Here is a 15297-nt window from a genome sequence, read left to right as displayed (position 1 = left end):
CCGAGACAAGGCTGCAGTGTCTCTCTCCTGCTCCCCGCCCCCGCATAGATCTTCCTTCATTTTTAATATTTCGTTTATTGTGCGGTAGGTGGTAGCACAGCAGGTTAAGAGCAGGTTTCGCAAGGACCGGCGTGTGGATCCCGGTTCAAGCCCCCGGCTCCCCACCTGTCATTAATGTTCGGGGCTCCAGCAGGCTGGGCTAGCTTCGCAGCGGAAGAGAGGACACACGGCTGGGGAGAAAAGCTCTATTTCTTTATTCACGAGCAACGATTCAGAAACTAACCTAAAACCAATCACCACACAGATCTGCCCTCCATCCTTCTCCTGTGGCCCCCGAAACAAGTCTGCCGACCGTAGGGGTTCTTGGAGGCGGGGACAAGGGGGCCCACGAAACTAGCAGGGGCTAAACCACAATTTCCCAGAGGTGGGGGAAAGGGGACCAAACTAATATGAAGAATACCAACACCCACGCGCAGGGGAGTCACATCACAGGCAGGGAAGGTCTGCAGGTGTCCTTTCTCTCCCCTCCTCTCATTTCTCTCTGTCCTATAGAACAACAATGTTAATGGCAACAATAATAATAATGAAAATAAGGGCAACAAAGTGGGAAAAAATGGCCTCCAGGAGCAGTGGATTCATAGTGCAGGCACTGAGCCACACTGATAACCCTGGGGGCAAAAAAAAAAAAAGATTATTTATTAATGAGAAAGACAGGAGGAGAAAGAACCAGACAACACTGTGGCACATGTGCTGCTGGGGATCAAACACAGGGCCTCGTGCTTGAGAGTCCAAAGCCCCATCAATGTGCCACCTCCCAGACACTCCCTTTGCGTTTCTATCTCTATTCACAAATCAGCTACTAATCATTTTATTTCAGCGAGCACAATTCCGGAGCCTTAGAAAATGTTCACCACAACTGCTACACAAATTAGGCATGCCACCACCTGGTCTCTCTCTCTCCTTCTCCCCTCTTAATTTCTCTCTCTGTCCTTTCAAATTAAATAGGAAAAAAATGGCCAGCAGGAGCAGTGGATTCACAGTGATGAAACTAAGCCCCAGCCATAACCTTGGTGACAATAAAAATACACACTCCTGGTGGTGCAAAGCACAAAGAGTGGCTTAAGGATCCTGGTTCCATCACCTAGCTTCTCACCTACAGGGGCGTTGCTTCACAAGGGGTGAAGCAGATCTGGAGGTGTCTATCTTTCTCTCCCCCTCCATTTCTCTCCATCCTGTCCAACAATGATGACAACAATAATAAAACAAGGGGCAATGAAAGAGAATAAACAAATATAAAAAAATCTTTAAAAAATTAGACTTTAAATATACACACTCCCAGAGGGATAAAGAATATGGAAGCTTCCAGTGGAGGGCACTCTGGTGGACATCAACTCTGGTGGTGGGAATCAAGGATCTTGTTAATCATTATTAAACCACTAATAAAATAAATACATGAGTAAATAAGTGAATGGACGACAAAACAAAAAATCCTTTAATCATGGGAGTATTGAATTACAAAACTGTTGTATGCAGAGGGTAGGTAGCATAATGGTTCTGCAGATTCTCATTTCTGCAGCTCCAGAGTCCCAGGTTGATGTCAGCACGCCTCAGCCTCCAGCCATGCTGAGTTCTCACCGCTTTCTGACCCACTTTACCTGGCCCCTTTGAGTCCTTGGATCAGCTGTGATAGACCACAGCTAATTAAAGTCCCACCACGGGTGTTCCATTCATCACTTTTTCTTTTTTCAATTTTCCCCCATTTGTTTTTTTGTTGTTGTCATTATTGCCATTGCTCTAATTGCTGGACAGAGAGAAACGGAGAAAAGGAAAGACGGACAACTGCAGACCTGCTTCACCACCTATGAAGCGAACCCCTGCAGGTGCGGAGACAGGGGCTGAAACCTTCATCCTTGTGGCGGTCCTTGAGCTTCCCGCCACATGCGCTGAACCCACTGCGCTAACAATGGAACCCTCCTCTCTCCATTTATCTCTGTCCTATCTAACATCAATAACAACAATAACAACAACAATAAAAAACCAAGGCCACCAAAAAAGGGAGAATAAAAACGTAAAAAAAACTTTTAAGATTCACATATTGTAGCATCTTATTCCACTGTTTTACATTCACTGGGCTCTCCAGTATAGCGCATCAGCTTAAGCGCACGTGGCGTAGGCTTAAGTTGCTTCACAGGTGGTGAAGCTGGTCTGCAGGTGTCTTTCTCTCTCCGTCTTCTCTCTCAAATTCTGTCCCATCCAATGACAGTAATAACCACAACAGAAGGAAATAAAAAAATTTTGATTGTTGTTGTAATTACTATTACTGTTCTTATTGATGTTGTCATTCTTAGGACAGAGAAATGGAGAGAGTAGAAGACAGAGAGGTGGAGTGATAGAGACATCTGCAGATCTTCTTCAACACCTGTGAAGCAACTCCATTTCAGGTGGTGAGCTCAGGGATTAAACCACGATCCTTATGTCACTCCTTGGCTTGATGCCACGTGTGCTTAACCTGCTGTGTAACTGGCTGACTCCCAAGAATTGTCTTTTTTTAATTATTCATTTATTTATTCCCTTTTGTCCACCCTTTTTCTATTGTTGTAACTGTTGTTGATGTTGCTGGATAGGACAGAGAAATGGAGAGAGGAGCGGAAGACAGAGAGGGGGAGAGACCTGCTGACCTGCTTTAATGCTTGTCAAGCAACTCCCCTGCAGGTGGGGAGCCGGGGGCTTGAACCAGAATCCTCATGTTGGTCCTTGCGCTTTGCGCTACGTGCACTTAACCCAATGCACTACCACTCGTATCCCAGGGCAAGAATTGTTTTTCTAATTCCAGTGATCTTGTATGGTCAGAAACCATTATCAATTAGAATACATCTAAGCATTGTTGACATCAGTAAGTTCTCAGTACCAAGTGGATTTTTCATATTTTAGAATTTAAGACAAAGAATCAAAATACTTACTCATTCTTCACATTTATAGAATAATCAGAGGTATGCGTTCACTTGTATCATGGAACTGTCATCCCTACATTTAAATATATTTACTTATATATTATCACAAGATGGAGAGATAGAGACACAATAAAACAGAACATAACTACCCATGGAGTGCAGAAGCTCACACCGAGAACTATTACATTGAACCACTAGCCTCTGCATTATATCTCAGGTTGCATCTTTCTTTCTAATCTTTGTACAGTTTATGCTCAAGACTGATTTGCGTTGTGAATATTTTCATGTATTTGAATTTAGTGGAACATCTATCACTTTATTACATACATGGGGTTTTGCATCACTGTGAATTCTTTCATGTTTATAAAGAACAGAATAATGCAATGTTCTCAACACTGCTTATATTTATCATTTCTCTACATTGTGAGTTATTTCATGATGACAAAGATGACAGACTTGAATCAATGTTTTGCTGTTTACATCCACTGGGTTTCTTTCCACTGTGAGATCCTTTAAATCTAAGAAAACTGGCTTAAATGAATGTTAGACTACGTGGTTACATTCATGAGGTTTCTTTCTCTCCACTGTGAATTCTTTCATGTAATTGAAGAAACCTAGAAACCATGAATCCTTTACCTCATTGTTTATATTCATAGGGTTTCTCTGCACTGTGAATTCTTTCATGTGTCTGAAGATTACTGGATTGCCTGAATGTTTTACTACGAAGTTTACATTCATAATGTTTCTCTCCACTGTGAATACTTTCATGTGTCTGAAGATAACTGGATAAAATGAATGCTTTACTACATTCTTTACATTCATAGTGTTTCTCTCCACTGTGAATTTGTTTTTTTTTTAACCAGAGCACTGCTCAGCTCAGGCCTATGGTGGTGCAAGGGATTGAACCTGGGAATTTGGAGCCTCAGGCATGAGAGTCTGTGTAAATAACCATAATGCTATTTATCTTCTGCCCTTCCACTGTGAATTCTTTCATGTTTCCGAAGACTACTGGAACTAGTGAATGTTTTACTGCATAATTTACATTCATAGGGTTTCTCACCACTGTGAATTCTTACATGTATCTGAAGACTACTGGAACAAGTGAATGTTTTAATACACAGTTTACATTCATAGGGTTTCTCACCACTGTGAATTCTTTCATGTTCTCAAAGATGACTGGATCTCCTGAATGTTCTATTACATTGTTTACATTCATAGGGTTTCTCACCACCGTGAATTCTTTCATGTGACCGAAGATGACTGGAACAACTGAATGCTTTACTACACTGTTTACATTCATAGGGTTTCTTTCCACTGTAAATTTTTTCATGTGACCAAAGATGACTGGAACAACTGAATGCTTTACTATACTGTTTACATTCATAGGGTTTCTCTCCACTGTGAATTTTTAAAAAATATTTATTTTATTTATTCCCTTTGTTGCCCTTGTTGTTTTATTGTTGTAGTTATTACTGATGTTGTCTTTGTTGGATAGGACAGAGAGAAATGGAGAGGAGGGGAAGACAGAGAGGAGAGAAAGATAGACACCTGCAGACCTGCTTCACTGCCTGTGAAGCAACTCCCCTGCAGGTGGGGAGCCGGGGCTCGAACCGGGATCTTTATGCCAGTCCTTGTGCTTTGCACCACCTGCGCTTAATCTGCTGTGCTGCAGCCTGACTCCCTCCACTGTGAATTCTTTCATGTTTCTGAAGACCACCAGATTGCTGGAATGTTTTACTACAGTTTACATTCATAGGGTTTCTCTCCACTATGAATTCTTTCATGTGTCCGAAGACTACCGGAACAAATGAATGTTTTACTACACTGTTTACATTCATAGGGTTTTTCTCCACTGTGAATTCTTTCATGTTGCTGAAGAGTACCAGATTGCCGGAAAGTTTTACTACACTGTTTACATACATAGGGTTTCTCTCCACTGTGAATTCTTACATGTGACCGAAGATGACTAGAACAACTGAATGTTTTACTACACTATTTACATTCATAGGGTTTCTCTCCACTGTGAATTCTTTCATGTGTCCGAAGACCACTGGAATCTCGGAATGTTTTACTACATTGTTTACATTCATAGGGTTTCTCTCCACTGTGAATTCTTTCATGTGTCTGAAGACTACTGGAACAACTGAATGTTTTACTACACTGTTTACATTCATAGGGTTTCTCTCCACTGTGAATTCTCTCATGTTGCTGAAGAGTACCAGATAACCGGAATGTTTTACTACAATGTTTACAGTCATAGGGATTCTCTCCACTGTGAATTCTTTGATGTGTCTGAGGACTACTGGAACAACTGAATGTTTTACTACAATGTTTACATTCATAGGGTTTTTCCCCACGGTGAGTTCGTTCATGTATATGAAAATGACCAGCTTGACTGAATGTTTTAGTACATTGTTTACATTCATAGGGTTTCTCACCACTGTGAATTCTTTCATGTGTCCGAAGACCACTGGAATCTCAGAATGTTTTACTACATTGTTTACATTCATAGGGTTTCTCTCCACTGTGAATTCTTTCATGTGACCGAAGATGACTGGAACAACTGAATGCTTTACTACACTGTTTACATTCATACGGTTTCTCTCCACTGTGAATTCTTTCATGTTGCTGAAGAGTTCCAGATTGCCGGAATGTTTTACAACAATGTTTACATTCATAGGGTTTCTCTCCACTATGAATTCTTTCATGAATCCGAAGACTACTGGAATAACTGAATGTTTTACTACACTGTTTACATTCATAGGGTTTCTCTCCACTGTGAATTCTTTCATGTTGCTGAAGATCATTGGATTGCCTAAATGTTTTACTACATAGTTTACATTCATAGGGTTTCTCTCCACTGTGAATTCTTTCATGTGCCAGAAGATGACCAGCTTGACTGGAATAACTGAATGTTTTACTACATTGTTTACATTCATAGGGTTTCTCTCCACTGTGAATTCTTTCATGTGCCCAAAGATGACTGGAACAACTGAATGTTTTACTACATAGTTTACATTCATAGGGTTTCTCTCCACTGTGAATTCTTTCATGTTTTTGAAGATGAATAGGATAAGTGAATAATTTGTTGTATACTTCACATTCTTGAGATAGTCTAGCATTATGACTATCTTTGCCCTCAGATATTTTTACTATTGTATTGCTGTAAAATAACAAAGAATTAATGACATTTTAATGAATAACACTGTAATTGATTATCAAAATGCAGGACATTGTTTTACTTAATAAGCCACAAAAATCAGACTTTAGAAATAGATTTGAGTAAAACATATACTGAGGGAGGGAGTCGAGTGGTAGTGCAGCGGGTTAAGCACATTTGGTGCAAAGCGTCAGGAGCCTCTTTTGAGCCGCCGACTCCCCACCTGCAGGGGAGGTGCTTCACAGGCTATGAAGCAGGTCTGCCGGTGTCTATCTTTCTCTCCACCTCTCTATCTTACCATCCTCTCTCCATTTCTTTCTGTCCTATCCAACAACGACATCAAGAACAATAAAAATAGTAACTACAACAATAAAAAACAAGGACAACAAAAAGGATAATAATTAAATATTTAAAAAAACAATGAAAAAATCACAGATATTGAAAAATAATAAAAAGATCTCAAGTTAAAAGTAAAGTTAAAAAAAAAAAACGGTAAAAACGGCTGGGCAGTAGTGCTAAGTGCACATGCTACAATGAGCAAAGAACAGGCTTCAAGCCCTGGTCCCCACCTGCAGGAGGAAAGCTTTGCAAGTGGTGAAGTAGGAATGCAGGAGTCTTTGTCTCTCCCCTATCTACCTCCCCATTCCTATTGATTTCTGTGTGTCTCTATCCAATACATAAGTAAATAAATTTAAAAAACTCATAATACCTAAATACTTTCATATAAATATATTATGCCAAATATAAAACTCATAATACCTAAATACTTTCATATAAATATATTATGCCAAATATAGTGATATCATTACAGGTATTTTACATGCATTAATTGAACTTCTATTGGTTAATAGCAAGTTTTGGCTCTGTGTTGAAATTTTCCACTAGAAATATTGATCTTTTCTGGAAGGGCTACGTCTAAGTATCATAGAAATATAGATATTTGCAAGGATCGTGGTTCCAGACCCGGCTCCCCAGCCACAGGGGGGTTGCTTCACAGGTGGTGAGGCAGGTCTGCAGGTATCTATCTTTCTCTCCCCCTCTCTGTCTTCCACTTCTCTCTCCATTTCTCTCTGTCCTATCTAGCAACAACAACATCAATAACAATAACTAAAACAACAATGAAAAACAAGGACAACAAAAAAGAAAATAAATAAAAAATATTTAAATATAGATATTCATACATTGAAGATATTCTTATTGCTTCCAAGTGTATTATTTTATAAATACTTAACATCTTTGCCCCTATTTAAAATTTTCCATTTACTTGTTACATGTGAGAAAGATTTTCCTGTAAAGTGGAGAAAAGACAGATAATGTAGGACATCATTATGGTACTCAGTGCCTCAGATGGGAACTTCAGTCATGTACATCACATTGGAGTCACTTGTCCAACTGTTCTATAACCTAGTCATGAAGTATTTTTTATTTGCTTATTTAAAAAATTGATCTATTTGGGGCAGTGACTATAACTTTCATTTTCTGAATGAACTGTATTAAAAGGGGTCATATGCAATTGTTAGGTTAGTAGAGAGCACACAATTAAGAACCCATGAGTCTATTTATTCAGGGAAACCATGCAGACACCTGATCTCAGTAAATTACAGAGACAACACTTTTGAAAACACAGTAGTTTTTTAGGTGGTACATCATGTTTTATTGTAAATGTGACTCTCACCTTTGTTTACTTCCATGCAATATATGCTGCCCTTTGGTGGAATGTTCTTGTATCTTTTCTAAAATTGCAAAATATAAAATGTATTAGAAATTATAAAAATCGGGGCAGAGGGTAGATAGCATAATGGTTATGCAAACAGATTCTCATGCCTGAGGCTCCAAAGTCCCAGGTTCAATCCCCCACACCACCATAAACCAGAGTTGAACAGTGCTCTGGTAAAAAAAAAAAAAAAAGAAAGAAAATTAATACAAAAAGAAATTATACAAATCAATTGAACTTTTCATCCATCATGAGTCACAATCAAACCCTGTTCACTGAACTGTATCTCCGTCTCTACACTGGTGAACAAAAAGTGATTTGTCTTCTAGTTGAAAAATTAAGGCAGAGTTACCTAGTGAAAGAAAGTTCCTCAAGTTTTCACACATCACATGTCTGTAGAGTTTCTTCTCTGAAGGATTCAATAGTGCCCACTCCTCTTGAGTGAATATCACAGTTACATCTTCATAGGTCACTGAGTCCTAAAATATATGCAATGTGTTCATGTGAGAAAATGGGAGTGACAGATTAGCCATTCAGTTTCTACTTTAGGAAGCCTGTGAATGATTGTCTCATCTACAAACATGTCTTTGATGACTGGAAAACCAAATATTTCTTAATCATGCTCTAGAAGCTGGTATATTGATTTGAACATTGGACTCTCTTTCACGAGGCCCTGAGTACAGAGAGATAACCCTAGTCTCACTATTCCCTCTATAGTTTTGTAATTAGTAGATGATAAAACCTTAGTGGCTGTGTGGGAGTACAACTCATAGGGTGCTCATGCTGCCATATAAAAGGACCAAGATCCAATATCCTAGTTCTCACATGCATGGAGGTGAGGCACTCTTCACAAGTGCTGAGCAGTTTTGGATATTGTCTTACTTATAATATAAAGTTCATATAGGTGAAGAGAATTTGATAGGCAGAGTGAGGTAGAAAGTAAATGGAATTGAACCTATAGCTCCTGGGGAATTAGAGCTCAAAGTCTGCTGTATTCTTAGTACCTTCAGTTCTTCTCATTAAAATAAAATAAACATTAATTTCATTTATCATACATGAATAATAATTTCAAGTGACACACACACTGAGATAGAGGGAGTCACTTCACAGGCGATGAAGCAGGTCTGCAGGTGTCTTTCTCGTCCCCTCTCTGTCTTCCCTCCTCTTTCCATTTCTCTCTGTTCTATGCAACAATGAGAACATCAATAACAACAGCAACAATTAAAAACAAGGGCAACAAAGGGGAAAATAAATATAATAAAATTTTTTTTAAAAAATAACAAATAACTACAACAAAAAAAGAACAAGGGCAACAAAAGGGAGTAAATAAATATTTAAAAAAAAAGATCACAATCCCTGACTGTCAGATACAAGTATACGATAAAAATAAATTTTTTTTTTTTTTAAATGAGTAATTCTGGTTCATTACCCTTTGGAAGTTTACTGATTTTTATAATACCTTAGACAAAGGTTATGGAAAGCACACATGGAAACTAAGCAGAATTTTCTGATATCCCAGGACAGACATCTTTCTCAGTAGGAATACTAAATTAATGTTATTAATTTTATCTGTAAAAATTAAAACATTTTAACAGTCCTACACCACTAATCAACATAAGAATTATTCATCCCACATAGAATGCTGCATAGAGAGAAAAAAGGAGGCTAGGTGGTCAAGTGGTGGCACAGTTGGTTATGTGTTCACTTTTTAGTGTGCAAAGACCCATTTCTTTTTTTTTTTTTATAAAATTTTTTTAAATTTTTTTTCTTTATTTCCTTTTGTTGCCCTTGTTGTCTTGTTGTCATAGTTATTATTGATGTTGTTACTGTTGTTGGATAGGACAGAGAGAAACGGCGAGAGGAAGGGAAGACAGAGAGGGGGAGAGAAAGATAGACACCTGCAGACCTGCTTCACCACTTGTGAAGTGATTCCCCTGCAGGTGGGGAGCCGGGGGCTTGAACCAGAATCCTTATGCCGGCCCTTGCACTTAGCGCCACGTGTGCTTAACCCGCTGCGCTACTGCCCGACTCCCACAAAGACCCATTTCAAGCCCCCTGGCCCCACCGACAGAAGGAAAGCTTCTTGAAATGTGAAGCAGGGCTGCAGGTTTCTATCTCTCTTCCTTTCTATCTCCCCTGCCCCATCTATTTCTCTCTGCCTCAATCCTATATTAAATAAATAAGTATTTTAAAAATCTACTTTAAAAAAGAGAGAAATTGAAGACTCTGGATATAAGGAAGTATGTATTCTAATGGACCTCATTTGTGCATGATGCCACTATTCCTGGTGAAACAGTTTTATTTATTTTCTCTAGATAGAAGATTAGAGAGAAAAAAGGAAAGACACCAGTGGAACACTCATGAAGTTTCCCCTCCCTTTCATGTCTATCTGTGTTGTCAGGGCTTGAAACTCAATATCTGGGTATGACAAAGTTGCACTTAAAACACGAGTTATGTCTCGGTATTCAAAAATTATTTTGCAGGGTCTTTCTGGGGTCCTACAAAGTAGAGACCACAAATGATCACCTGAGAGATCCCAGATGGGTTCAACACCCATCTCGCCAACAGCTGTAGAGGGAAGTCTCACAACTGTATGGGCTTTACCCCGCCCCCATTTCTTGTATAGATCTATATCTATATCATCTATATCTATACCTGTGTGTATATATAACATGACATTCGAGTGTTGACACAGAGTCCCAGTGATAATACAAAATGGAAAGTAAGAGTTTGAAGAGTAAAGGTGCCGGGTCATAGCGCACCTGGTTGAGCACACATGTTACAGTACTCAAGGACCCAGGTTCGAGTCCCCTGTCCCCATCTGCAGGGGAAAAGCTTCACGAGTGAAGCTGTGCTGCAGGTGTGTCTCTTTCTCTCTATCCCATCCTTCCCTCTCGATTTCCAGCTGTGTCTATCCAAATAAATACATAAAGACAATTAAAAAAATTTTTAAAAATCAAGTTAAAAATAAAATAAAATGCATTTAAAATGTAAAATAAATGAACGCTGCTTCCCCAAAGCTCTGCCCCATTAGGGAAAGATAGAGACAGGCTGGGAGTATGGACTGACCTGTCAACGTTCATGTTCAGTGGGGAAGGAATTACAGACGCCAGACCTTCCACCTTCTGGACTCCATAATGACATTGGGTTGATAGTCCCAGAGGGATAAAGAATAGGAGAGCGATTGAAAAACAAGATTAGAAAAGAAAACACAAGTAGAACCTGAAATGGAATTGGCATATTGCACCAAAGTAAAAGACTCTACAGGTCCATGAAGGATGATGAATGACATAGTGGGGGTTGTGTTGTTAAATGGGAATCTGGGGAATGTTATGCATGTACAAACTATTGTATTTACTGTTGAATGTAAAACATTAATTCCCCAATAAAGAAATAAATTATTTAAAAAAAGAATAGGAGAGCGAATTGCATGGAATTGTACTCCTCCTACCCTATGGTTTTCTTAATTTATCCTTTCTTAAATAAAAAATAAATTTTAAAAAAAAGAATAGGAGAGCAATCAGGGTAGGTGTTGCAATATGGAGTTCTGGTGGTGGGAAGTATGTGGAGTTCTACTCCTCTTATCTGTTGCTGAGGAGTTATTCTGATGCAGTCTCCGCCCCCAGGTTTCACTACGAAGTGCTGTGCATGACGGGCGAGGGGGCAGCCGCTGCTCTGCTACGTACGAAACCCTGACCCAGAAGCAGGTCGTCTACGAATGATTTTTGTGATGTTGCTGAGGAGTTATTCTGATGCAGTCTCTGCCCCCAGGTTTCACTACGCCTCGTGAAACCCTAGCATTGCCCCCTTCAACCAATCCTGGCCCTACACGTCACCTCTGGTTGTCGCCCAATAAAAAGCCCCCTCACCCCCCCTTCTCTCTGGGCTCTCAGCTCTCCCTCTCTGAGGTCTCGCTCCCTGCTCCCCCCCCACCGTGGTCGGCCATTGCTGGCTGGCTCCACGTGGTCTGAACCAAACCCCCCCCATCCTATAATAAAGATTTGTGTACCCCTTTGCTCTGGACGTCCGCTCTCTTCTCCGTGGCGCAGCCCGACACCAGACCACCACAACAACACTTATCCTATGGTTTTGTGTTTCCATTATGTAAGTAATAATTAAATAACAGGGAGTTCGGCAGTAGTGGGTACCTGCGTAGGGATCCCGGTTCGAGCCCCTTGCTCCCCACCTGCAGGGGAGTGGCTTCAAAGGCTGTGAAGCAGGTCTGCAGGTGTCTTTCTCTCTCCGATGTCTTCCCCTCCCCTCTCCATGTTTCTGTCCTATCTAACAATGATGACAACAGTAACAATAACAACTACAATTAAAAACAACCAGTGCAAGAAAAAGGAAAATAAACATTTTTTACAAAATCTAAAAAGACTTTAAAAAATTAAATAATAAAAAAAATGAGTAAGTGTAAAGAGAAATATAGGAGAGGGGAAGATAAAGCTTCTGCCTGAAGCTCTCAGGTTCTAGGTTCTATTCGCTGAACATGAAACAGGGATATAAGCCAGGGATGAACAGTACCCTGGCAAAAATAGAGAAAAAAACATACAGAAATATGATGGGCAAAATAACGACAGTAAATTAAACACGTATAAATTAAAGGACAAATTATTCCAGAGGAAAAAGAAAGACTCTGATGTGGGGCAAGTCACTTACCCAAGAAACTGCCATCTCTTCCTCTTTCCCTGAATGTCTCTCAGGCCAGAAAATGGAAGATCAATCACAGCAATAGATTGAAACTGTTTTAAATCTAGCAGCACAGCCTCTTCACTGGACAGTATGGCCCCTAGATGGAAGATACTGTAGTGAATACAAGGTACAATACTCTAGCTGTTCAACGTAATCAGAAGAGGTTATGGAAACATTTAGTAAGTTATCCTGCTTATTAGGACCATTACAAAGCCCACAAATTTGACTGACATCTCTTTCCAACCCTTTAAATTTTTCTTCAGCAAAAGCATCCACAAAAATTGAGTAAAAGGGCAGTCAGGCGGTAGGGCAGCATGTGAAGCACACATGGCGCAAAGCTCAGAGACCAGCCTAAGGAGAGATTAAGGCACCCATAGTATATTTAGTAGTTAAGTTATGATAAGCAAATCAGAGTTAGATTTGCATGTTGTAATGCACTAGAAAATATTTTAGGTATAGGATAAATACGTAAGATATTCCTTAAGTTTTTATGTATAAAGAGAATTGATAAAGCAATTCCATGTGGCCTAACCACTGTAAATAAACTTGATATTAAATGACCACCCACAGAACCTAGCTTGACCAATCAGTACCCAATTAAGGGAGGAATGGAAGAGATTAGTGAAACAATTCAGATAATGCTAAAGGAAGGAATTATAGCACCTACTCAGAGTTCAGAAGCCCAAAGATAAATGGAGGATGACAGTGGACTATAGAAGAGTTCATGAAAGAACAGGAAAGATGCCAGGACAGTTACCAGATGTAGAAGATATATTTCTAAGAATTAGGAAGGCTTCACCTAAATGGCTAGCCACCATAGACTTAACTGACATGTTCTTTGCCATACCTTTAGCACCAGAATCTAGAGAGATTACAAAATTCTCATGGCCGGGAAAGCAGTATCAGTTTACTCAAGTCCCACAAGGGTACAGAAATAGTCCTATCATTGCACATAATACCCTCAGATGGAGCTTAAGAGACATTACAGCTACCAAAGGGATGTGAAAGTTTTTCTTATGTAGATGATCTTTTAATTAGAGGGCAGAATAAGGACACTGTGACACAGGCTCTGGATGTCTCTGTTAAACAACTAAGACAACAGGGATGGACTATTAATCAGGATAAGGTCCAAGGCCCTGCTGAAAGTGTGAAGTTCTCCTTTCTTTCTTTCTTTCTACTTTCCTTTTGTTGCCCTTGTTGTTGGATAGTGCCGGGAGCCAAGGCCTTAGCTAAGACTCTCACATAGCCGGTGAGAGGACATTCCAACCATGAGAACTGAGATTACCATCTAGCTGTTTGGAAAGTTGCTCACCCACATCCCTCCCCCAGTACCTTAGCAGAACTTCCTCATGGTGTGTGCTTAAAATGCGGCTGCAAAATAAAATTTTCAGAGCTTGATCAGACCTCCTGACTTGCTCTCGTTCTTCGTGTCTCTTGTCCTTTCCATTCTCTTGCCCCTACCCTAGGTTTCCGTCGATAACCCCGCAGGCCGGGGCAGGATAGGACAGAAAGAAATGTAGAGAGGAGGGGAAGACAGAGAGGAGGAGAGAAAGACAGACACCTACAGACCTGCTTCACTGCTTGTGAAGCAACTTCCATGCAGGTGGGGAGACGGTGCTTGACCCCAGATACTTACGCAGGTCCTTGAGCTTCACACCATGCACACTTAACCCACTGTGCTACCGCCCGACTCCCAAAACTGTAAAGTTCTTAGGAGTACATTGGTCAACCACGGGACCTAAAATTCCCAAGGCTGCAAGACAAAATTAAGGCCCTACCAACACCACAGAATAAGTCTCAAACCCAGCTAGCTATAGTAGGTACATTCATGTATTGGAGGAACCATATACCATACTTACAAATGGTGCTTAAACCTTTGTATGATATAACTAAGAAAGCTGAAGATTTTGAACCGGGAGAACCACAAGAGGCCTTTGGTATAGTGAAGAAGTGGATTATAGAATATGAGGAGCTCACTTATATTAAGGAAGGTCAAACAGTAGTCATTGATGTACTCTATAAACCCAGTTGGGAAACTGGAATATATTTGTGAGGGAACAGAGCAGGTTCACTCCCGTAGAATTTTATTGTAAAAGATTCCCATGGTCAGAGAACAAATTTTCCTTGTTTGAAAAGTTATGTATGGACAGTCTGCGAAGCTTTGAGAACGTGCCACTCTATTTTGAGGAATAATCCTCAGAACTACCATGCCCGTATTAGATTGGTTCAAGTCATCGGCAGAGGCATGGGCTGGCCTACCCATGGAAGGAAAGGTACTTCAATGGAAATGGTATCTCTCAGAGTTTCATTTCTTCGTGGGTAACCCTGGTAGCAAAGGGGATGGTACCCATGGTGTCAGAGCAGGTGTTACAACAAGCTCCCGGGTGTATTCCTCTCCCCACACCTCCCCTCCCCAGAAACAGGTACCGATTGGACAATGGGAACCTGGGCTATACTCTCCTTCTCTGGTTAATCCCTGGTTCACTGATGGTTCCTCTACCACCCAAAATAACATGGTAAGATGGGAAGCCGAGGCGTTGCGGCCACCCAATAAGATGATCATGATTGATAAAAGGCACGTCCCACTCCACACAACAAGCAGAAGTTATAGCAGCTCTTTTAGCTGCCAGACAGTCCTTAAAGGAGAGAAAGGATTTACATTTGTTCTCTGACTCATGGTGTGTAGTGAACGAGATAGCCTTATGGTCAGGAAAATGGGAAGATACAGATTGGAAAATCAATGGAAAGGCGATTTGGAGTAAGGAAGCATGGAAGGAGCT

The 15297-nt window shown here is 40.3% G+C and overlaps 1 protein-coding gene across 1 annotated transcript; it reads right to left on the bottom strand.

Moving 5' to 3' along the window:
* Positions 1 to 4684: 4684 nt before the first annotated feature.
* LOC132532462 (zinc finger protein 709-like) lies at positions 4685 to 13138 on the bottom strand. The gene is given in 4 exon segments (XM_060170902.1): positions 4685 to 6114; positions 7787 to 7844; positions 8178 to 8304; positions 12485 to 13138. Coding segments are annotated over 4 exon segments (1626 nt in total). The 5' UTR covers positions 12500 to 13138; the 3' UTR covers positions 4685 to 4688.
* Between the last annotated feature and the right edge of the window lie 2159 nt (positions 13139 to 15297).

This window comes from Erinaceus europaeus, chromosome 13, assembly GCF_950295315.1.
Source record: "Erinaceus europaeus chromosome 13, mEriEur2.1, whole genome shotgun sequence".
NCBI lineage: Eukaryota > Metazoa > Chordata > Mammalia > Eulipotyphla > Erinaceidae > Erinaceus > Erinaceus europaeus.
This window is presented reverse-complemented; position numbering and strand designations above follow the sequence as displayed.